At 40.4% G+C, this 24998-nt stretch overlaps 1 protein-coding gene across 3 annotated transcripts in view; it reads left to right on the forward strand.

Annotated features, from left to right (window-relative positions):
* The window catches only part of VPS50 (VPS50 subunit of EARP/GARPII complex), a 76156-nt gene that overhangs the window by 25637 nt on the left and 25521 nt on the right, over nt 1-24998 (forward strand). For 2 of the 3 annotated variants that reach the window (XM_086467702.1, XM_086467703.1), the window contains exons 13-20: nt 512-647; nt 6837-6934; nt 7666-7760; nt 8468-8566; nt 11854-11944; nt 13483-13659; nt 20410-20528; nt 21734-21840. In XM_086467702.1, the coding sequence (XP_086323828.1) occupies nt 512-647; nt 6837-6934; nt 7666-7760; nt 8468-8566; nt 11854-11944; nt 13483-13659; nt 20410-20528; nt 21734-21840 (922 nt within the window). The remainder of the gene's footprint in view (nt 1-511; nt 648-6836; nt 6935-7665; nt 7761-8467; nt 8567-11853; nt 11945-13482; nt 13660-20409; nt 20529-21733; nt 21841-24998) is intronic. The other variant, XM_086467704.1, reaches the window with a different exon arrangement.

Here is a 24998-nt window from a genome sequence, read left to right on the forward strand (position 1 = left end):
GCAGCCCTGTCATATTTCTGCTTGAAGTCTTCAGGGGGTGGTTTTGTTTTCATTTCTTAGTTTCCAGTGCACTTTTCTTCTGAGTGTTTTTGCTTTATACTTCTGTATGCCCTTCAGTTTATTTCTCATTCTTTGCTGATGCCCGTTTATTTACGCTGACGAACAGTAATGCTGAGCTCCTCCTGACATCTTCTAAAACACGGATTGTGTGCTGCTGTTGATCCTTCCCTTTACAGTGTGGAAGGATCTTTCAGGTCACTGGAAAAATCACATTTTGTAACACACAGAGAGTGGCTTTAACTGCTGGTTACAAAATTATTACCTCGTTATTTCTATTTGGTTTTCCTTCTGCAAAACCCTCATGAGATGCTTCTTTAGTTGTGTGAGCCTGCAATAGCTGTCTGTAAAGGAAGGTACTCAGACTTTGGGGCTATAATGTACTAGGAATACTGCTGTAATTTCCTTGAAATTTACAGATTTATTTTTTATTTTTTTTAATTTTTCATTTTAGCATATTACATCAGACAGCTACATTCCATGTCTTGCTGACCTCTGCAAAGCCCTCTGGGAAGTCATGCTCAGCTACTACCGAACGATGCAGTGGCATGAGAATCATGACCAAGATGAGGCAGCCACTGTGTCTGCTGGTAAGAAACTTCTGGAAACAAAACTTCTGATATTTGGAAATAGCTTTTCTTGTGCTGCAGTTGTTAATTTGTGTGTTGGTACCTTTGTGGCCTTGGCTCTTGTTGCTTATAGTGTGCAGTAAGGACTCAAATACTCGCTGGATTTTTGTAGTCTTTGGTGTAAGGTTCTTTTTTCAATGAATATGTGTATGTGCTGTTATTACAGATATAAACAGTTTAAACAGTGCTTATTGTTGAATTGGAAGTCAGCTGTGGTAGAGGACTACAAAATCCCTTTATTATAGACCAATGTGAAATTTCAGGGGTTTTGATCAATGTTGAAATTTTCACTCCATATTAAGCTTAGTAGATTGGGATACTCGGTTGTGTACTAGGAAAGCTGACTGAAACAACAGGGAATGGATCTGTTGCAAATCTGCCATTGTGATTTTCAGGAAACCAAATTTCCTGAACGTTTTATGTCATCTCTGCTCGTGTATCCATCCTAAGATATGGTCACAATTTCCTCAATGCCCTTACAGGGAAAGGCAAACATTTAATATCAAGGCATGATTTTGGTTTTCTTTTATTGTTGTTCCAGTTTGTGTTTTTAGGACAGAAGCGCAAAACCTTCACCTATTGTCTAAGTCGTCCTAAGTATGTTTTGCTGGACGTATGCTAAATTAATATAAAATGTCTGAAGACAGACTTTATTTCCCCACTAACCCAAGATGCTTGTGTTTGACAGAGGGCAGAGTCTGAAATTTGCAGTATTAAGATTTATACAAAACTCCTATTTATTTGAATCAGATAGGTTTGCTGTTTTCTTACCGAAAGGAGGCTTCTGTCAAAGGACAAGGACTGTAGGATTGCCGCTGAAGTTATTCCTCCTTGCCTGATTTGCATAAGACTTGTGTCTTTTATGGTAGACGATAAGAAGAAAGGTAAAAAAATTGGAAATAGAAGTAAAGAACAAATCTTGAAACACTGTGCTTCCTACAATGTATTTGAAATCTGACATTCCTTTCAAAAGTCAGATTTATTACAGATTTTAAGTCTTAAAAAAATGTAAAAGAATTTAAAAAATGTGGATGTGTTGTGTTGAAACTGTTATTTCAGATGAAAGTTTTTGTAAGTATATCAGAATTAAAATTCAGAGTCGAAATATTTAATTTTAAGATGAGCCATGTGAAAAAAGATTCTGACATTTTGAGTGAATTGCCCATTCTCAATAATACTTACTTTTAAATTTACAATAACTTTGGATAATTACATCTCTTCTCTTGTTTTCATTTTGTTGTGATCTTTGCATGGGTAAAATGAAGCAGGTGCCGTAAAGAGTTTATGCAGGGAAACATAATCACAGTAGACTACTTGCTCAGCTCCAGGTGTAATTTTGAAAATAGTTCCCCTTAGTGTGGTTACTTGTGATGTCCTGAAGAAAGAAAATAATTTGCACTGCAAAACCTTTTAAAGAAGCCATTAAGCTAAGAAAGGGCTGTGTTCAGTCACGTGAGTGATTTTAAAGGCATCGCTTTTTTGGTGCGTGCCAGAGTGTTTTGGTGTGTTTACTACTAATTCCCTAAATCTTCCATCACTCGGTTTTTAAGTTTCTGGAGACGTTGTGGCTTCGTGGTAATGTGCAACTGGAATATATTCGAGCTACAGAATTGCTTTTTCAAATGCCTCAGTGATGATAAAGCACAAAAACGGAAATTTCACAAGTGTAATTTAATTTCAGAGGGACTGTAAACGTCTACCAGATGTCTTGTTTTTCTAAACCCGATTGCTCATGCTGCAGTAATTATCAAACCTCTACATGGGAGTCTCATGCTGTATTTATTGATTTAATAGCTGTGATATGTTCTAAAGCCAGAGAATGACATTCCTGTAGAAGGGGCGGGTATGTTAGCGGGAACCGTGAGGGGGTTCAGGACATGATGCCGAAGTGGTTCCCTCAATTAAACCCCGTAGACTGGAGCAATGGCAGCAGCAGCCTTGCCTGGTGTGCATGTGTGCGTGTCTGGCTGTTACCACGTTGAGAACTCAAGGCCATCCCATTATCGTTCCCTCCTCGTGCCCGTTAATGCACCTTGAATGGGTCAAGGGTCCCTCGTTCGGGCGCACACCCAGCTGTCGAAGTGAGAAGCTGGATAGAAGATGTGAATGCCGTAGCTCCCTCTGTTTGAATAGTGAAGCTTATCCAAAAGAAGTCCTGCATGGATCATGGAAAGGAGGTTGCGCTTCATCGAGGTCGTGTCACGTATTTGTGATTATCAATGCCTGTTACAGATGTTAAAATGTACTCTGCATAACTTGTCAATAATTGCCCCTCTGCATTTCTGAGGCAAGAGGTGTGTCAGCTTTATATCATTAAATCTTCTGCTTACTCGTGCTCTGAAAATTAGTCCAGTTTGAAAGTGAAGAGCAAAATGGAATAGAAAATACTTTCACAACAGGATTTTTTTTTTTGTTTGGAACAACAGGAGAAACGTTTTGAGGGTTTTTTATTTTTTCCCTAGAATTGAGTTCAGAATTTGCAGTTATAGTAGTATGGACCAGTCTTTGGGGATTACTTTTTTAAAGTTCAATTAAAAAACCCCTTACTTGGACTAAATGGAGACACGTAATTATCTCTAGATATAAAAGCAATCCTAAAAAATTTTTAAAGCATAAGACATATTTTAATGCCTTTCATGAAGTAGGAAATGCCAATGAGATTTAGTTTGCTGAATGTTACAACAGAGTAGCAGTAAACCGCAGTGAAATGTTTGGTATTGATAGTTCTGTGAATCATCGATAGTAACACTGCTTAATTAACTGTTCTAATGCGCTGTTGGAAAGGCAGAATTACGTGTTCGTGTGCAGGACTTGCTTAATCGCGCTGCAGGTGAGGGAACTAGACGTGTCAGCTCCGTCGCAGGAAGGGAGCTCCGTGGCAAGTTCATGAACCGCTGCTCGTCCTGCAGCCGTACAGCAGGGACAGGCTGCGGTGACCCGCGTTGTCATCCCCGGAGATAAACTGCTGGCTGAGAAGGTTTCCATTGCGCCATGGGTCGTGGTCAGAGCGTTGTTTGGGTTTGCAGTGTAGAATCAAAGAAAAAAAGGAATTTTACAGGGTCCTGTGCGGGTCGTTCTGCCTTCCCTGCTCAGGGCGAGGTGAGCTTCGCAGTCGCGTTGGTTTGCATGGGGCCTGGCTGGTTCAGGGGGATTTTTCACGTACTGTGAAGTTCGCTGCGATGTTGGCGTGATTCGCTTGTGTTCCTGGGGCACTCATTTAACAGCAGGATCAAACTGAGCAGGAGAACAATCACTATAGCATTTAAACTCCTGATTTTCCTGAAGTGTAATCCTGCTAGTAGAAGTTGGTGACAGCTGTGATGGCTGTAATAGAGTCAATGAGAAGCGAGGAGACAATGATGTAGGTTTTTAATTTTTACCATTTTAATTTTCAAAACATTCTATTTATAACACCGTGTAAATTCTGTGCAAGACCTGCTTGGTATTCAGAGCATGAAGCTAGAGGACAGTGAATTAATTGATTGGTTTTTTTTTTTTCCTCTGCCTAGCGAGGATTAAGCAAAAGCTTTTTGTTATGAATGAAGGCTGACTTTACAAATTTTAGGGAAATACTGAGAAACTTGAAAAATTTCTGTATTTAAATCAGATGTCTAGAAGAATAACTCCTGGATGCTTCTGATTTGTTATTTTTATGTGAAATTATGAATATTTATGATGTATTCTGCCACCTCTTCCAGATTTTTCAAGGTAAAAAGTGTAAATGCTTGTGGACCTCTGTCCAATCCTTGATTTTCAAGGAGATTATCCTAAATTCGTGTGTTTGCATGTGTGAAATTAGCTACAGTACATTTCATTAAAAGACTGGAATTGAGGTCTTAGCATGACTGGCTGTAAACCAGGAGCACCGGGAGACTGCCAGAGAGAATGCTGCGTGGGTTGTTACTGAACAATAGCATCCCTGTGACTCTGGCTGTCCGACCGTCCCCTCATAAACGGCAGCTCTTGAGGACAGGGACTCTGGTCTTACCCTTGAACAGGGCAAAGATAGTGACTCATTTAGGCTCGGCTTCACTCTGCAGGCGCATGGAAAAGAGGAGGTTGCAGAAACTTCTGAAGAGCACACTGTGACTAAGAGCTGGTTTTGTTTACTCAGAGAAAGGATAAATCTGCTTTGTGTTGCTCTAGTTGGGTTATTTTTTTCTGTTTATATTTTGTTTAATCTTCCATGACAAATGACTTTTGAAAATGCATTTGTCAGTATTATTGCTGTCAGGAGAAGAGGGCCATATTTAGGTACAGTTACTAAATTATAATTTATGCATACATTAGCTAATACTTGTTTTATGATTTTTCTTTCATAAGGGAAATTTTCTTTGCGTGCCCTGCAACAATAGGTAGAGTATGGAATTATGTTTGAGTCTTGTTTTCACATCAAGCAACATTTTATCTTCTCATTGTGAGTAGTTGGGGTAGATTCTCAGTCAACCTGTAAAAGCAGTCTCAGTGACCTTAGGCAGCTTTGCAGCCTTGGAAGAAATGAATATCTATCCCTAATATAAGCCCGAATTCCAGAATGTATTTTATTATGTTTTTAACTGTGAGGAGGAGGTATTCAGCTGGAAGTACCAGAGCTTTTACATTCTGGCTGCATATAGTACTGTGCTGGTTCTGTGCTCTTAAAGTCTAGCCTCATGGGCAGACTGATTTTAACTTAACTGGCTTGAAGATTCTTCTTGGTAGTGTTTGTATGTTCACCGTCATAATCCCTAGCTTGCAATGACGCTCCTTCAGTATTTGATAAAGATCATAACTTAATAACGTGTCCGGGCACAGCAAATAGCTCTGCCTGAAGGAAATTAAGCAAGGCCAGCCTCCTTCTCAGTAACTGTATTCCCTACATTTGCTTAATTTAAATGGAGCTATAGGTGTTGAAGATTTCCTGTTATGCTGATATATTATGTAAGCATTCATATAGAAGATAATATATATATATTTAGGAATTTTTTTATTTACATGGGAAACGCAAATAGTTCTTGTTCTGAGAAACACACTCTGAAAGAGCTCAAAGCAGAAAACAGAGGGTCGATGGGGAGAAGGAAGATGCAGATCATCATGCTCTTCTGCTTACAGAGAGTCTGGCCTAGGACTGGGAGCGTGGACACTGGTAGGTGCTATTTAGGATTAGTGGTTGTTAAGAAGGACGGTGAGCACCAGGTGATCTGAAGAAATATGGCTAAAACTGCAAAGGTGGTCAGGATTAGCTCTCCCAGTGGTCCTGGTAGCACATTGCCGTCTAAGGACACTGTTGTGACAGGGACTCAGTATGCAGGTGGCAGTTTTGTCCTTGCTAGTTTTGAATGACCGCCTGAAACCCTGTCCCTGTGTTGGTGAGATCAGCTCGTGAATGAAAAGCTGCTGGTGCTGCGCCCGAGCTGGCTGGCAGCATCGTGGAGTTCAACGGCTGAACGCGCTTCACAGCCTGGGTGCTGTCTCCTGGTGGACGCTGCATGCCCTCCCGCTGTGGCAGTCCAGTCCGTGGCCTTGGATTGCTTCCGAATTCCCCGCTGAGGCTAGAAATAAGGGGGTTTTCTGCCTTTTTTTTTTTTTCCACCCTGGTAATGTGTTCCACAAGTTAGGGCTGGCCAAGACACTACTGCCAGTTGTTGAGGGGCTGTTAAACGTTCTGCTCTTTCCCTTACCTTCCTGTTTGCACTGTAGCAAGGGTGTATCTACCTCATCGTGAAGTCCAACAGGTTGAAAAAGCATCCATCTTTCAAGAACACAATCTAAGGCAGGGGCGTTAGACGTGCCCCAGTCTGTTAAACATGCCCTGTTGCTCTCCAGGTAGGCCCAAATCTGTGGGTAGGGACTCTTTCCCATGGTATCATAAGGAACTTCCATTCATGTATGTATGTATTTATTTTCCAGTTCCCTCTCTGGGTCTGGGCTTTGCACTGCCCATTCTGTGACGCCTGGGCGGCAGGGATGAGTCTGCCTGGGGGTGTGTGCAGCGAGAGCTTGGGGCTGGCTCGGGGCTTTCAAGAGGAGATGCTGGAGTTGGGGACAGCAATGGCTTTGAGCAGCGAGCCTGGAGGGTAGTGGAGGTAGACATGAGGCCAGCTGGGCCAGGAACGAGGGGGTGAAGTCTCCAAGGCTTTTGGAGGTGTCTACAGCACCTTTCACCTTCAGTTTCAGATGGGAGCAATGCGATTGGAACTGAAGAGAACAGTTTTGACCGCAGCTACGTAAAAAAGAAATTGGAACATGGGCTTTCACGAATATGGCAGGTATGGTTTTTGATTTTTTTTTTTTCCTAAATATTTATCTACCCCCCACACCCCCTGCCCCAGCCTGATATGAATTACAGTTGTATTTATACTGATCTTCTTAAAGAAATCTCTCCAGGGATTTTTGTTTTGGTTTGGGTTTTTTTATAGTGATTTGTTTTGAGCTATGGATATGCAGTTGCCATGACTCAGTTCCTACTTGGTCAGGATACCAAAACAGAGTAAGGTGACCTTTAGCGAAATTCCACTTCTCCCGAGCTGTGTACTGCCCCACCATCTACTTTCTTCTCGTGTGCTTTTCTCTGTTAGCACAGTCATACAGCTTTATGTTTCTGGTATAACCATGCCTGTGGAGAACCTGAAGTCTTGTGAGCATGCCTAGTTTCACAATATTCCTGGTCCGACTGCTGGATCAGTTTAACGTGCAGTGAGACCCCAAATGTACGATGAAAAAGCTGTAAGCCTTTACACGGCTGAGCCGCAATCCGAAGCTCTGTTTGTGCAGTGACAATGAAGCATCTAGGATTGACCTTGTGTTATAGAGTGTTAAAGAAACTGATTATAATGCTGTTTTAGAAAGTCAATAGAAATCATTCATGTTACAGAAAATGGAGTTCTACTGTAAATCTCAAAAAGAAGCTAGAATTGCAAACAACCCACCAAGTACTAGTGAACCAGGCATCTGAGCCTTTAGTGTATGAACTGCACAGAAACTTGTTTGTGTTTTGTAGGATGTTCAACTGAAAGTGAAAACATATCTTCTGGGAACAGATCTGTCTAACTTCAAATATGACGACTTCATATTTGTCCTTGATGTTATCAGCAGGTATGGTGATGTGGTGGTAAGGCCACTTCATACACGTGCACAAACCGGAACTCTGGTAAGACAGCGCGGTTACTTCAGGCTGGTATTCACATGCTGATGCCAACTTTGTTTCTGTCGACTGATGGTTTGAAGAGCACTTCTTTACGTGGGAGCCTATGAGTGAGTGCCAGTCTCTCTTTCTTGCTACCTGCTCCAAGGATGTACTTGGGAGAGGTGGCATGAATTGCTTTGCTGCTCAAGTAGTGCTGAAGTGCGATATGATTTCAGTGTTATCCAACCTTTAAGACTTCAGAAGCACGAATCAGACAATTTTGATGCTTCTAAAAGCTTTTAAAGGGACTGTCAGTCAAAAGCAGTAAAATACTGTGGTACTGCTGACCTGTGGAGTATTATATCCTTCTGTTTCGGTAATAAAATGGTGGATTCAGTCCGTGAGCTGCACAGCTTGCCCTGCATAATGAGGTCTCAAAAATACGTTTATTTTGCTTATGGCTCTTTGTCTCTGTATGGGAATTACGACAGGATTTGGAGGGAAATGGGACGTGGACTTCTGTGGAGCGAGTGAAGTGTTTGCAAATTAACTTTGGTGCTCTGCTTTTGTGGAGATACGTGTATGCTTATGGTAATGATTGAGGCTTGTAATTCAGGTTGGAAGAGCAGTATTAATAAATCGATAAATATTTCTAAACTTTGTTGTGTTGTTATAGGCTGATGCAAGTTGGAGAAGAATTTTGTGGCAGTAAGTCTGAAGTTTTGCAAGAATCTATCAGAAAACAAAGTGTTAATTATTTCAAAACATACCACAGGTGAGACTACTGTATGTGCAGTGGATGAATCTAATAGCATTTGGTTTTGTTGGATTTAAGTTTAAATGCTTTCCAAAGGAATTCCACTGCATAATGTTCCTGCATTGAGGTTGACAGACAGTGGAATATGTTTCGTGGTGCAATAGGGCTTGAACCCTGGAGAAGGGGAGAGGGTGGAAAAGTCTTTGCTTCTGCTATAGCTGTGGAAAACTCTAGTTCTGCAGCAGGTAAGCCAGATAAAGATGGAAAACTTTGTGCAGAATTTCGGTAGTTATTCAGGCTGGCTCTTAAGCTGTCTCCTGGGATCCTGAGGATGAATGCCTCTGAAGTCCATGCTTCCTAACAAAATTGTTCCTTCTTTTTCTGTGCCATTACATAAAAAGAGCTGATCCAGTGTGACTATAACATGTTTTTTTTCAGTATGCAATTTTGTCTTATATCAAATGAGATGTTTAGAACAGAGTCCATCCTTCTGAGTCATGTTTTCATAGCTTTTTCATTGGTAGTATCTAATTATGTTTCAATCAACTCTGCTACTGTATCTGAGGCCAGTCATATGTGCTGTCATGTGCAGGCAGGCTGGCCTCAGATGTAATACCTGGCTGTAACAGCTGCAAGACTCGTCTGTCTGTTTGTTTTAATTGTCTTGACTTCTCAAATGTTTGGTTTGGACCATTGACAACTATTTCATTCTCGTTATCTGGCAGAAATACAGCATTCCTTGCTCTAAGAAACTCTCACTTTCCCAGTCTGGATCTGTTGCCCTCTGTTGTATGGGAGCTGCCACACAACTGATACATCCAAACCTGTTTGGTCTGAGACTTTCTGCCTAAAATCCATAAAGTATGAAAATTATGACGGGAGAACATGAGCCAGTGTCTAAATTCAAAAGCTGAGAATGTGGTTCTTCCAGCTTTGGCAGTTTATAGCTAGGATTTCTTTCCGGACATTTGATGAAGACCTCAGTTCCAGTTGTCTGAAAAACGTGAGCACATTATGTCTTGTCAGGAGATGAGTTGATTAAGGTTCCATGCCATGCTGTGCCACCTGTCTTTACTTCTTGAAAGCATTTCTGAACCCTGAATCCATTTTGTGAATAATGGATTTGGAAACTGAGCTTGCAGCTTAGGTTCAGAAGAGCCGTTTTGGTCTACCTAACCATCTTTTGCTACACTGACTTACCACATGATGTTTTACTTGGTCAAGTGAATATCGTTTTGACCATTGTGGTTTTGCTTATGTTTAAAGGACCTATTTAACAGCATAGGGAATCAGAGACAAATTTTCTGAATTATCTCTGAGTAAAATAAAGGTTAAGGAACATTGATGGAATATGTACAGAAATAGTAATTTTTGGAATAACTTGTGCTTTTTAGTAAGGTAATGTTTCTTGTAGTTCTTGTGAAAATAAAAGGAAATACTTATTGATACGACTCCAATTACGTGAACGTTTTAATACTTTTTATGTGTTTTATGCTGTGTGGATATTGTAGAGATGAATTGGCTGATGTCTTCATCCTCAGAAGGAAAAATACAAACCCCCTCTCTCCTAGCTATGTCAGTCAGGTCGATTTACATAGAAGCTTTAAGCATCTTGCCTTTTCAGATCAAGCTAGTGTGGCTTTCACTCCCCTTGTGTATTGAACTGGGGGTGAAGCTAGTGCTTTTAAGGCTTCATTAGTACGTAAAAGCTACAAAGAGCTGAAATGCTCCGAGTCCAGGAGTAATCAGTTCTTCAGTTGTGTAATTTGACACACGAATTTGCCCTCTGGGGCAGTGTGGTGTTCCAGATGCAGTGAAGGGAAGTGGTCGTGTCATTCGAAAAGTGTAGAAGAGCAGTGCAATACTAGAGCATACATGAAGCCTTTTCGGGTAAAAGTGGATTATTTTGAAAAATCAGAATGGGCTTTTGGCAGAGAATACCAGTGAGGTGACTTTTAGAATGCAATTACTTTTTGTTCTGATACATTTGTGAAAAGGTGTGTCTGCTCACCAAAGCTTTCCAGAGAGCAAATGCATCAGACCTTCCATGTGTGCCACTTCCTAGACTTGTGTGCTGGTGAAAAGGAAGAGCATTTGTTCAAGTACTTTCTCAGTGCCTTGATTTCAGCTTTGAAATGATACAAACGCTGGTGCTGTGTGGCTTTTAAATGTTTGATTTTCTATGACTCTTTCTCAGCCTTCCTCTCAAGGAATTTTAATCTGTAATGCTGATTTTCACAGCATCTCTATCTGTTGTTTCTGTCAGCCTTACTGTGAGAAGATCTGCAAGCTATGTGTACTCAGCGCCTCGAAAATAGCACTTGAGGTCTATTTGCATTTAACTGGTCAATTTAAATAGATGCAGCAAACTGTAGCAATAATTCAACGCGTTGCTCATCTCGTTGAGGCAATGAAATTTTAATTGTAGTGGTGATTCTAGGTTCTTAATGAAGTAGTGATATTTCTAGAATATTTGCCTAATTGGAAACCCAATGTATAATTTACCAGCTGCTACTTGTTAAGCATAACGATATACCATATATTAAGAAGAAAAGATACAGCAAAGTAACCTCAATAAGCACTCACTGCTGTCTTTTCCTGTATGAGTTCCTGCTTATGTGGCAAAAAGGTTTTCATTATTAAAGATATTTCTGCTTATGGCTGAATGGAGGCTTTTCTGACGATTAAAACCGTTAACAGAAACAATGCAGAGATGTAATGGCTTGATGATGTTTTCTATATTAGTACCAAGGTAAAGTTAAGCTGTGAAAAAAACCTATAGCTTAGGAGGTTAATAGCCATTTAACTTTTCTCTTCTCTGAAGAGCTGAGATGTCTGTAGAACATGAGTTCTTTCCACTTCCTTTGCTACCTGGTGGCTTCAGAGTGTTTGAAAGAAGCATCTCTCTCGCGTGGGCTCACAGAAGCTGTTGTACTGCGAATAGAATGTTTGTGTAGATTGTATTGCTTGCTGCAGTTCACACAGAGGAAAAAAGGCCCAGTAATACTGTGTAGTCCTACGTGTTCCTCTGTATTTTCTAATGGTTTTGACAAAAAACTTTGTTTCCAAAATTTGGAGATGAGCATTCTTCGAGAATTTCTCCAGAGGTGTCATGAAACACACACTGTATTAGTAGCCACAGCTTTTAGTGGTCTGTCAGTTGAACGAGTGAGTTAAATATCTGTTTTTAAGTGTGGATTTTAATACAGTTTTTGAAGGTGTTTTTCACTGCATAAGTTAAATAATTGTCTATGTCCTGATTTACTCTTGCTGCCAATTAAGAGTATTCATTTGTTGCATTTCAGAACTCGTCTTGAAGAATTAAGAATGTTTTTGGAGAATGAGACCTGGGAACTTTGCCCTGTTAAATCAAGCTTTAGTATTCTGCAGCTTCACGTATGTTCTATGAATAACACATGCAAATGTATTAATACTTTAATAGTTAAGAGTCCAGCTGTTCTGAGAAGCCATAAGATCCATGAAAGATGGTTTTAATGACTGCTAGAATGCCCTGAATTTCACTTCATGGTATTGGAAACTTAAGATTCAAATGCTTTTAAAACAGTACTGTCCCTGCTTCAGACAGGTAGAGTTTTGCAGAAGATGCTAGAGTTGTAAGCATAATGGTAGCCTTTATTTTTCATGTTTTATTGTGCTCTTAACACAATTATTTATCTGAGACTAAGATGCTGAAATGAGTGCCTAAAAGTAGCTACATAGCACTCACTAGCTTGTACCCATTTTGGTATCTCTTTCTGGAAACATGGGTCATACTGGCTGATTTGGAAAGGAAAAAAAAAAAAAGAAGTTAAGTCTTCTCTGGTGAAGTTGAACTGAAAGCAAGTAATTGGTGGCTCATCTGCTGTCCTGAAGGGATTTTTGTGAAGTTTAGCACGCGGTGGGTGAATTTCACCTGCGTTGCCAAATGAAACGTGTGTGCCTATGATTATAGCAGTCACTGAAGTGCAAAAATGGTTAAAGCTGCGCAGTCTCAAGCAAAAGATAATTTGGTGGCTCCTGTATTATTGACTGTCAAAGTATGCCAGAGGCTACTGGGGCAGTAAAAGTATGGAGGGAAAAGGAACGATGACCTTCAGTAGAGACCAGTAGCAAAAAAAAATAGTATTTTTAATAGAGAAATGGGATTATAAATCCATACATAGTGCTCAAGGGACTGGAGCAGCAGGAAATGGCGGAGAGTAACGAATTCATTTAAACAAACAGGAATCTTAACATTGCAGTCCTTTTAGCTGCATATGTTTTGATCTCTAAACCTTTAGATCAATGGCCGTGTACCTTTTTCTGTTTATCAAGATCAATGGCTAGAGTGTGATAGGTAAAAATGATACATGCACTGAGGTAAAGCAAGGTTTTTAGAAAAGAATGTTGAATAGCATACCTTATGTGTCCTACTCAGTCCGTATATCTAATAAAGTCTGCACTCACCCAGTCATCAGAAACTTGATGTGCAATGGGTTTGAAAAGTAATAAATTCTGAAAATAACTTTTTAAAAATAAAAAAAGAATTTCAGTGTTAGTAAATTACTAGGTAACTTGTGTAGGGAAAAATGACATTTTTGGATAAAATTTAGGTCTTATTTTATCTCCTAATTCGTGTGAAATAAAAACCCCACTTAGTTTTCACCTAGTTTTAGACAGCAAATACTTTCAGAATGCAGTAGAGGTCTTATGTGCCATAGCCAAAACCTGCTAAAATTAGGAAGATGAGGAGTATGAGATTGCCAATTTCAAGGTTAACTGGAGCCAGCAGGAAAGGCATGCTTAAGTAAGCAGCAAGCTTTGGCTGAAGGTTTTCACGTCTGGTTAATGGTCCACAAGTTTGTGCTTATGCTCTGTTTTTGTGGAACTAGAGTCATAATAATACTGAAACAGTCTTGTTGGTGATTGAAATTGTACTTTATTTCTATTAACAGGAATTTAAGTTCCTGGAGCAGTCGCGTTCCCCGTCTGTGTCACCCAGTAAGCAGCCTGCTTCAGCAATTTCGACCACAGTAACGTTATTTGAGCAGTACTGTAATGGAGGAAACCCGTTTGAAATTCAGGCCGACAGCAAAGATGATGAAACAGAAGATGTGTTAGCTTCCAACGGGGTATGGAGTGTTCCGGGGAAAAAAAATAAAAGCAGATCTTGCTCTCAGTATATGATGATTTATTTTGTGTATCAGTGATGGCACAATGTGTTAGTGCAAGGATCGGTTAACTGCAGTGCTGTGTAAAATCTCAAGCCACTTTACTCCTTTAATTAGGTAGGTTGCTGTGCTTTTAGCAGTGCCAGAAAGCCGGGCATCCTGTGTAAAGCTCAGTTTGTTTTGCAGCGAGTGGATCAATATTGTTTTCCACACAAGTCAAGTGTTCCTGAAGGCTAGCAAGCCATGTTCCACTTAAATTAGTATTTTTCAGGGGTTGAAGGTAGCTTGCTTTGTGGAAGTAATTTTGTCATTTAGGACTGGCTTTCTGGCTTCTTAGGAAAGAATCATTGTGGGTGGCTCCTTCTGTTGTATTTGTTCACACTTGGGTGATTTGCCATGGATGATCTGGTGTTTGTTAGGCAGTTTTTAATTGTCATTTAAATGCTCAGGACACTCGCTCCACGGTGGGATCTGCTATAACACTGAACGATAACGTGTATTTTTTTTCAGAACTCTGTCAAAATCTAGCAGTGATCAAATATGTTTCAATGTAAAACTTTGTACAAATCTCTTAAATGCTACATTAGGGTATTTTTGTGAAAGCTTCTGCTCTTGTTTATCCCTTTGATGAATAATGTTTTCTTGGGCTTTTTTTTTGTGATAAGGTTGGGTTTAGGTTTTTTGGTTAAGGTTAGTTAATCCAACCATCACACTAAGGACTTTCTGGTTTTCAGCTTCGTCTTTCTCGCTTTGCCTGTGGAACGTCGGTTGCAAAGCAGCTTGATCTGCATCTCACACACCTGAGGGCGATGCTGCAGCGTCTGCCCTCCTGCGGGCGATGCTGCGCTCTCTTTCCTGCTGTGTCGCTTGAAGAGAAAAACACGGTTGATTGGCATAAAAAACTGCTGCATTGTGCTTGAAGGAAGCTGCTGGAGAGTGTTTCCTGGGGTGGTTCTTCCCCTGGCAGTTCAGCAGAACGCACGTCCTGCCTTCCCGTAGCAGTAAACTGAGAGAAGTTGCACGGTTATTGCTGCTGGACTTGTACCTGGACTCCGAATGGGCCTGTTAACCAAAGAGGGACGCGCTGCAAGGCATGCTGAAACCCACAGAATTCCATGGTGCTTTGTAGAAGCCTCTCTGAAACCAACCTTTTGGGGAATCCTGGCAGCCGTTTGGTAGATAGTTGTTGAATGATCCTTAGTGAAATAAGGATTAATGATGGTACCAATAGTACTTTTGAGGTTTTAAAAAGGAAAGCTCTGTCTACTGAAGAGTTCGTTTTAGACTTTTGTATATGTTTGTGAGTAGTTTTGCTTTTTAAAAGATTTTTCTGAAGAAAAAGGACTAGAAAATTAAATTAACTCTGGGGGCTTCTTTTTGGTTTGATTTTTTTTCCCCAAGAGAGCTTTCTTCTTAGGGTTTGACTCTCTAACAAATGTATAGAGCCATCATGACCTGCACTGTGAGTGCAGAAATACATCTCAAATATTGCAGGATATTTTTTGCCACCATTTGCATATTGAATACTTAGGAAAGTATGAAATAATTTTCCAAAGATTATATTAATTGGAGCTACCGATCCTGCAGGTCTTACTGGGACGCTTTGTAACCTGTGCCAGTTACACAACATGAATGGGTGGGATGGTTTTCCTCTCTTTGTTCCAGCATTCTCTGGAGGAAAAAGGCAAAGAACCACCCCTGCCTCAGAACCACGTGCCTTGTTGTCGTGGAGCACTGTTGTTATCGAGGGAGTTGTCTGTTACCTGTGTTGCCTTGTTACCACAGGGAGTCAATGAATTCGACCATCGACTCGTCCTGGGTAGAAACGTCCTTTTATTCTGAGTTTGTCTCTAGCCACTGGCAAAATTCCCTGCACGTGCAGGTCGCTGTTTGCGTCCTGGCTCTCCGCTGCTCTCTGACGGTTTTCCGAAGGGGTGTGAGGCTGGGTCCCGGCCGGAGCTGCAGCCCCGTAGGGCAGCACTGTCCCTCCCGCAGGGGAGGGCTGCGGCGGAGATGGGGTGCTGGGGACGCCGCTGGGGACACCGAGTGCTTTCTCTGGTGGGGCTGGGGGTGGCTGCTGGGCAGTTCGGCTCTGTGTGTGGGGCTGTGGGGGCGCTGCGGTCCCCGGGTGGGCAGCAGGCTGATGTGCGTCACGCATGTAGCGAAGGCCGTGTGGTGGCGTCCCTGTCTTTCGTTTTGGACAGCATCCCTCTCGGTGGGGTAGCACGTTGTCGGGGCCATTCAAGGCTGGCTGTGCTGTCCTCTTTTTTCAAAGCTGCGTGCCGATTCCGTGTTCTTTATTAGGGAAACCGTAATATATTTTAAATTGATAAAATCTGATTTTGTGCCTGGTGAAGAGCTATAATGAATTTGGCTTTCCTTTGACACCAGGAGGACAGAATGTTCTCTCTGGAAAAAATGAAATACCAATGGTATGATTTATTATGCTTTTCCTTACAAAGCATAGGTTAGATTTACAGTCATTCATATTATAAAATAGGGATTTTTTTAACCTTAGATGTAGCGGTATTTGGAGAACTTAGGAAAACTGTATAGAATTAATTTTTTTTTTTTTTCAAACTAAAATGTAAAGAGAAGTTTCAGTTTGCTCAATGTAATTTAAATTGATTATGGAGGATGATGATATTGATTTTTCTTCCCTCTTGTGGAAATCAGTTGTGGTGAGTATTTCCTGTGTTTGACATGTTTCCAGCAATGCTATATATAAACAGGTTTATTCCATATGATAACTTGGGTTTAATGCATTGGGAAATGGGAGCTAACTGCTTCTAGTTTTGCAAGACATTGGGTAAATCTGAAGAATCATACTGAGAGTGCCGATGAGGGTGTTCAGCAGTGCTAAGAAGGCACTTGATTTTCATCGGTGTATTTGGTGTTAACTCAGGCACTGGAAGGATAAATTTCTTCCCAAAATCTTTGTGAGCCAGCGAACTATTATGCACATTTACACAGAGAACTGAGGCATGAGACAGGTTAATTAACTTGTCGGTAGTTGTACAGGACATCTAACCTGGCTTGTATTAGAACCAAGGGTTCTTGTCACCCAAGTGAGTATACTCTCCAGGTGACCATCCTACCGTCCCTTTGCCCATTTTTCATCTTCTCTCCATTACTGGCTGTTCCAAAGTGCTGACACATAGAAAGAACTCTTTAAAAAAAAAAAAAAAGTGGCAGCTACTTGATTATTCTTTGCATAGATACAGAAATATCTTGCTTAGGTAATGTGGCATAAAATTTCTACAGAGGTTTTATGTTTCAATTTCTGGACTGACCAGTTAAGGTGGAGGCATGTTTTAGCACCTAAAACGGAAATTTTTTCAGATGGAGGTCACAAAATTCTGTTTCCAGAGAATGCAGGCATGTTTCCAAGTATTTCAAGAAATGACAAGGACGTAAGCAATTGGTTTACGTGTCAAATGATCTGTAGGATGGTAAGAACTGTCAGGATTTCTTTCGACAATTTAAAAATCTTTTTTACTGTTCAGCTGCAGTTCTGGACAACTGAAAACAGGCTTCTAGATCCAGTCACCTCATCTCTGTATCTTGAGCTTCAGTGAGATGCTTTATGTCGCTTTTCTGTAGCTCCCTAAAATGTCTTTGTTGTGATACAGTTGACTTAGTTTCGTAACACTGTTCAACTTTGGTGAATCTTACCCCTGTCCTTTGGGTTTGTTTGGGCTGGTTGCCTGAACACTTGAGAATTGATTGTCGCTACAAGAATTCTGAATTCTTTTTAGCACTTTAAAAATTTTACTGCAGAATCTACATATTCAAAATGGATTTATAAGGTCTCTTCTTCAGGTTGAGGTCACTATTTAGTACTTGTGAGTTACCTACCACATACCTTAAAATGCTGATATTTTATCTCATTAAATAACTTTTCCAGCTCATTAGTAGCATTAGGTTGAGGAGACTTAATGAAGTATTTTTTGATGTAAAATTTTTTTTCTCAAAATTCTCTTAATGTGTGATGTTAAGACAGTTGATATGTCAATGTCAGGTTCATATATCAATGTGAATTGTAGTTACAATTTGTAGTCAATTTATCGTTTTACTATCACTGGATTTTAATTGAATCAGCATGTCATTTATTATATATTACTGCATAATAAGTGGTGGTAATTCTCCATGCTGATGTTCCAGCCAAGTTAGTTAAACTATGACTCTGTCCTTAATCAAGCCTGAGCTCAGCTCATTTTTGAAGTAAACAGCTGCTTTCATTGTAGCTTCCCTCTGTCCGAAATGGTCGTGAGGCACAGATTTTGCCTGCAAATAGTAACGGTCAGAACGTTGCTCTTCAGTCTGCATCACATGCTACGGCCTTTTTTCCATCTGAGCTGTTTTTTTGCTGTGAATTTGTTTGTACTGTGGGCTTCTCGATTTTATGATGCAGTGCTTTCGTAGTGCTAGGCTTTAAAAGCCTCGTAGCTTGAGGCTGGCTGGGAATTGCCATGCATGACTGAAAAGTGTTGTTTCCTGGTGTGTTCTGGGTGATTGAGAGGCTGGTCTTACCTTAGTGCATCTTCCCGGGTTGTCCTCTCTGGAGATCCTTGAAAACCCTGCCGGTTCCTGAGGATGCTGGAACCAGACCGCCTCCGCCGTGTGTGTGGATAGTTACCGACTCCTCGGGCAGAGCAGCGTGCGCGTGGAGCAGGAGTTACCAGGAGAGGGGCTGAGGTCTCTCCTCAAGTGTGAGTGCATCCTGGAGCCGATAGGTACGCGTCGTGTTGTGATGGCTGGGTGGGTGTATCACAGAGCATCAAGTATTTGTTTTCCTTCCACCTTTTCTGGGTTAAGAAACCCGCTTTGTGACAACATTTATTTTGTTATTTATGAAGTGTCTAAAGCACCTGCACTCCAGAGCAACCTAGAATCCTTGAGAAACAGATTGACATGAAATACTGCTTTTAATTGGAGTGAAGAAAAGATTGCAGATTTCAGGTGTTTTAAGATAAATAAACCCAATTGTACATTTTTAATATGCTTGTGTGGCTTCATAATTTGTGGCTTCATAATTCGAAAAAGCATTTATTGTCTGTGTTTGTGAATAGTATTTCTCCACATAATTTGTACTCTGGCAATGATAATACATGCCTACCATGAAATCCTGTCTTGGGTTATGTGTGTTGTAGCCTGTGTTGCTCATTTTTTTTCTGGACGTCACTTGTCAGGCTCAAACCTTCCAGCCGTGAACTGAAAATAATTTCTCTTGCGCTCTTTGAAATGCAGTTCAACAGTGGAACAGAGTGAAACAGTTTCAAACAATTAAAAGTGCAGCTGAGGGTTTGGAGGCAGCAGTTGTCTGTGTGGCTGCTGAAGCCTCAGGTTTTCCGAAAGGTGTGGGGAATGTCAAATGTTCCCCGATACAAGAAGGCACGTCTTGGGGCAGGGATGCATGGTTAATTCCTCTGAGTGTTCACGGTTTTTGTAGGTTGTTCTGGGATAGTTTGTGGCATTTGTGACAAGTGAAGCAAATGGTATATGAGGCTTTCTTCCATCACAGGGGAAAGGTTCCACTAATAATTAGATAAATATTTCACATACCAGGATCTTGTGCCTTTAACTAAAGGATGGTGTGAGTTCAAAACAAGAACCAACACAGGCAAGTAAATACCTTGCATGTCCCAAACACCTAACCCCGTTTCCTGAGAAAGCTCGGGGAAAAAAAGGAAATACTGTTAATCTAGCTCCCACTGATCTGTTCCACTGATCCAGCCGAGTTACAACATTAGAGTGTTCCTTAGAATATAGAGCGCTGTGTTTTGGGGGTTTGCTGTAGTTTTTTTTCCCCTCGATGAGGAAAGGTCTGTCAGTTTGGGTTGCGGAATCCCGCTCCTCGGTCGCTCTGCAGTCTTTGTTTGTTCCCTGTGCAGTGCAAAGTTTATACGCGCAGGAGGTGCAGATGCCTACATGGTTACTCCTCTCACTGTTGATGTCGCTGGGACCGCAGCCAGCTGAAGCAAATAAGTGCAGAAAAATGGGAGAGAAAAAAAATCCCATGGTAATGGCAGCCATGAGAAATGCTTAGATTTTTGTAGTAGCGTTTGCCTGCTTGTTGTTTCCTTGAAGTGCTTGGGCTTAGTGAAAGTCGCGTTGGTCTCTAACAGGTTAAGCAGCTGAAAGACGCTCTAGCAGAAATGTCTTTTGCAGTGTACTGAAATAAATGTTACAAACAACTGCAAGTTGGGGTTTTTTTGTTGTTGTTGTTGTTTTAAATAAATGTGTACAATATAAATAAGTACTTTTATGAAGCAATAGTTTAATCCTTCTTGCATTAATAATTGAGAAGTGTGTGGTGCCAGGTTTTTTTTGGTTTATTGTCACTGTATGGATAAATTTTGAGGTTTTATTACTTTTTTTTCAGATTGTAAGACAGGTAATAAAAGCTCAGATATGTGGGTACTTGATACAGCAACCAGAAAGCAAAAACAAATTATCAGTAGCTGGGAGAAATAGGATGATGCAAATATTTACTCTTCATCAACATCTGAATAGAAGTTTGTTTAGAAATGTACTTACAAGTGACTTTGTGTAATTTGCCTGCTGCATTTTAATGAACGTTGTCAGCAGCCTTTCAGCCAGCAAAGGCAGCTGTATCCTGATGGAGGTACAAGCTGAAATGCTATGTTAAATGGGTGACAATGTTATAAGGAAAATAATGGCAATCTTTTTTTTTTTTTTTTTTTACAGTATGAATCGGATGAACAAGAAAAAAGTGCCTATCAAGAGTATGATAGCGACAGTGATGTTCCTGAAGAGCTGAAGAGAGATTATGTAGATGAGCAGACAGGGGATGCCCCTGTGAAAAGGTAAGCAGACTGTGAGTCCTTGGTCTCATTTACATGCTTCTCATCCCAGTACTCTAATTAGTTCATCTTCTGTTTAATCCATGCTCTACAGCAGTGGAAGAAGAATGATCAAATAATCTTTATGCTACCTGCGCAGTTAGAAGGGCTCAGCACTTAGATCTCCGGAATGGGGAGGAATGTTAAACTGCTCATCATTATTGCAGATGGAAACTTTGGAAAGCAAGATTTTGAAGGAGTGTAAAGGCTCTCTGAAGCAGGTAGTGGAAAACTGATTAGCAAGTGTTAGATGTTAACTGCAGGTTCACCTGCAACTGCTGTTGTGCACACACGTAATTCCTGCTGTGTCAAAAGCAGTTGTTCCAGACAAATGGCTTGAGGCTTGGGGTTCTGCTTTTGCAAAACAACAGTAAACTTTTTTTTTAATAAAATATTGAATTCTTCTGTAGCTTGAAGGCAGTCATTTGGAATTTTAAATTCTCTTTTTCTTTAAGAATATATCTGTACACACGCATGCATATATATACATGAATATACATGTTCTATTTTGATAAAAAATATATAGGTATTTTATTTTTACATATTCATCTAAACAAAAGCCAACTCTGTAGCCTTTAAAAGGATCTGAAACACAAATTTTTGCCTAGGACACTGTACTACTTAGATGTCCGTTCAGACTCTGTGAATTAGGCTGACATTATTTGTATGTAGAAGATTGCAGGAGAACGAGAAAGCCATCACTTGGGTCAAAGCAGAGGAATGTTGGTTTACAAAACAACTCTTTAGGATAAGACATTATTAGCATGGTTTCATAAGATCTATCAGATAACCTCATTCATTTCGAAGAAGCGATGGAGATGCTGATAAAAATTACTGAATTGGAACAAACCGCCGTGACTGTCCGTGGCTTTATGCTGTGAAATTGAAGCATTCTCAGCTTTCGGAAGAACATCGTTCTGAGGTGTGGCAGCCGGCAGGTTTCTCTTCTGGAATCACAGAATATCTCGAGTTGGAAGGGGTCCGTAAGGATCATCGAGTCCGACTCCCTGCTTCTCGCAGGACTACAATTTATGAAAAATGTAATGTCTTTTTAGTTTCATCTCCCTCAAAATTGTGGGGAGGAAGGGTTTCTTTTCTGCTAAATCTTATTTTTGTGTCCTTGAATATAAGAGGCAGTCACATTTCGTGTATTTTGTTTTGTTTTAAAGTGTTTCTCGAGAAACTCTGAGGAGCAGAAAGAGATCCGATTATAACCTCAATAAAGTGAATGCACCGATCCTAACAAACACTACGCTGAATGTAATAAGGCTTGTTGGTACGTAGAACAATGGTAGCTTTTTATATGCATTTTAAAATTTTAATTCAAACCTATGGATTATAGCAAATATGTTAAATCAATTTGAAGGCTTTAAAAAAATAAACCTACTTGTGCTCTTTTTCCACTTTTTGAAAATGTTAATCAAGTAGAAATAAAGCACTAAACCAAAATTTTTTTAATTAGACAAATTTGTTGTATCTTGTGAGTTACTTTTACTTTGAAACTTAATCTGCATCTGATTTTAACCAATAATGTTGTATTATTTATCTAAAATATTGAATGTGTAAAAACAGTGGAAACAGAAAGCAAAGAGATTAATGTTTTATGTTGCTGATGTGTCTTGGTGAATTGAATGTTTCGTTTTAAACTAGTATAGTTCCAAAAGTGAGAATTTAAAGATTAAGGGTTTTTTGCCCTTTCATTACTTGAAGTCTCACACCCAGAATAACTATTTTTACTACGTGGTAAACAACTAGCAGAGAAGTGCGCTCCCGTGCTGGTAATGTCAGTCACTGGGACACATCCTAGTAATCCCAGGGGAGGTCAGGGCATCGCTGTCCTCAGAGGTGATCGAGGAGCAACCGGACTGGCCCCTGAGCAACCTCATCTCCTTAGACCTGCTCTGAGCAGGAGGTTGCACTCGGGAGGTCCTTTCAAGCCAAAAGTTTTCTGTGAAAACACTCCCCTCCAGTTCTAGGGGTAATGGCATTGATTTTTTGTGATCACGACGTCCATTTGATTATCTAGATAATTAGACGGCAGCAGTTTTCTGCTGCTGACTTTCATTTCATTTGAAGCGAAAGGGAAGTGACTACCTAAATGTGTCAGGTTAGGCAGGAGAGGGGGGAATTCTGCATGTGTTCTATTAATGAAGTTTGTCTTCAGTGGTTTTGTGCTTGGAAGTGATTGTGGTGCTTCAGAGTAAGCTGTTCTTAAAAGAGACTACTCTGACACCTGGTTAGTACCTTTTGCTGTCTTAGAGACCAGCATATAAATCAGAAATTAATTTTCTAAACCTTTTTTGCAGTTTCTTTTTCTTCTTGGAGCATCTACAATTCAGACCTGAAATAAGAATTGAAATTATCTTGTCATAACTTTTCTGGTAATGATCTGTGAGTTAGGTTAGAGAAATTTGTTTGCTACCTTCTAGTAAGAGTTTTTGCTCTAAGAAAATTTAGGACTGAGTCTAGAAATCACACGTGGCACTTTCCTGGAAACCACATAGTCTTCCCCCAGCCTCTGCCCCTGCTCCCCTGCCCTAACACAGCTATGCGTAGGTGGAGCTGTAGGTCTAGTTTTCCAGTTGAACATAAGGAGTCTTTATATTTGTGGATTCTTCCCATAACCCCAAACTTAAACATTAGTTTCAAAGCTCATACATATGCCTTTTTACCCTTCTGGAATTATGTTTAATTTTCCAATTTTCTGCTGTTGGGCGTGTTTTATATTGTTTCTGTAATGACTGATAATAGTGTTATTTGGAACACAGAATTGGAAAGGGACCTCCTGCAGCCTCTGTTACAGGAAGACGTGTCATTTAGTACTGCCTGTAAATATGCTTGTTTTGAGCTCCAGCTTAAAAATACGTCGGTTCTGTTCCCAGCACTCTATGGAATAGGAATCCTATTCCAGAAACCTTATCAACCTAATGGGTTAAAACAAAAAAATTATCCACCTATTTTCTACCCACTTGGTCTTATGCCAAGACAAACTTTTACAGATCCTCTTGTTCTTTGGTGCATACGGCGCTGCTGTTTTTGCAGAGAGCAATCCTATTTCTTCTCAGTCTTCGATTTGCTAAATGAAATGTGCCAGGCTTTTTATCATCCTCCGTATTCATCTGCCAGAAGCTTAATCCCCTACTTACTTACCAGGCCCTTTTCTGCTCTTGTTGTAGACGTACCAAAATACTGTGCAGTACTTTGGATGAGATCTCACTGCACGGTGTCACTGTTGTGTCGCAGCGTCCTGCTCACAAGTGGCCTCCCTTTTGCACCTCTTTGGATTTCTCATAGCTTCCTCGTACTGGCAGTTCAGTCCATCCGTAATGGGCTTGTACAGCCAGCAGGTCCTTCATTTTCCCAGTTTCCCAAGGGATGAGCTGCTAGGTTATAGTAGAAAGATGCGTGGTTTTAATTAATTAGTTCCCAAATGCATGGCTTTACATTTTCTACTACTGAATTTCGTCCAGTTTTTGTGACAGCAGGCATCAAGGTCCTCCAGTTCCTCCTGTAAATTCTGTCAATCCTTTTCTGTTCTGATGGTGCCTCCTTTTTTTTTTTTTTTTTTTCTTTCCCATTATCACACTCTCATTTTTGTGCCAGAGTCATTCATGAAAATATTAAAGAGGAGGCTAGTTGCTGGGAGCGTCACTAGTAGCTTTTCCAGATACTCCATTCTGGCTTCTCTTTTATTAAACCCTTAGTTATTTAGAAAACTCTGCCTTCACTTGTTTACTGTTCAATATTGTGAAATTAATTCTTTCACTAAATCCCATATGGGTGAAATGTACTGTGTCCTTTGCCTAGAAAATCATGTAGGTTCCCTAACAAGACTGTGTATCTTAGTCTGGTACAGTTCACTTCTGGTAGATCCTTGATTTGTTTTATCTTAATTTTGCTTCTGTATTTCTGCTTCTGTCACTTCCATACTTTCTTCAAAACTTGATCTGAGGTCCTGCAGCCTGGAAATTAAAGCAATGGACCAATAGTTCCTTGGATGACTATTTTCCCTCTTCCTGAATGTGTTTTTATTTGCTGTTTTTCAGTCGTAGCAGTACCACCCATGTCTTGACTGCTTATGACACATACAGGTTATTACACTGATTACCAGACTGGTGATTTCACGGCCATCTTTTATGATGTCCTGATTCCTTTGCTTCTGTAGCTTGAGTGTTTTAAGGTCTTTTCCAGCTCATTCTCAGTGTGGCTGAGAGTGACCGGTTTATTTGTATTAGTCACCCCATTCCCCTTCTCCTCACTTTTCTCACAGTGGGTATCATTGTTGCCAATAGACTTAAAAAACCCTGAATCGTACAGTATTTCAAAATGATATAATTACAATGGGCTTTTCACTTTTTCCTTCAAAGTGGCATTTTAGCTCCTAATATATGTCATAGGAAGCTGCATGTTTGGAATTGTGAGACTCCCTGGGAA

Source organism: Leptosomus discolor, chromosome 7 (assembly GCF_034619465.1).
Source record: "Leptosomus discolor isolate bLepDis1 chromosome 7, bLepDis1.hap2, whole genome shotgun sequence".
NCBI lineage: Eukaryota > Metazoa > Chordata > Aves > Leptosomiformes > Leptosomidae > Leptosomus > Leptosomus discolor.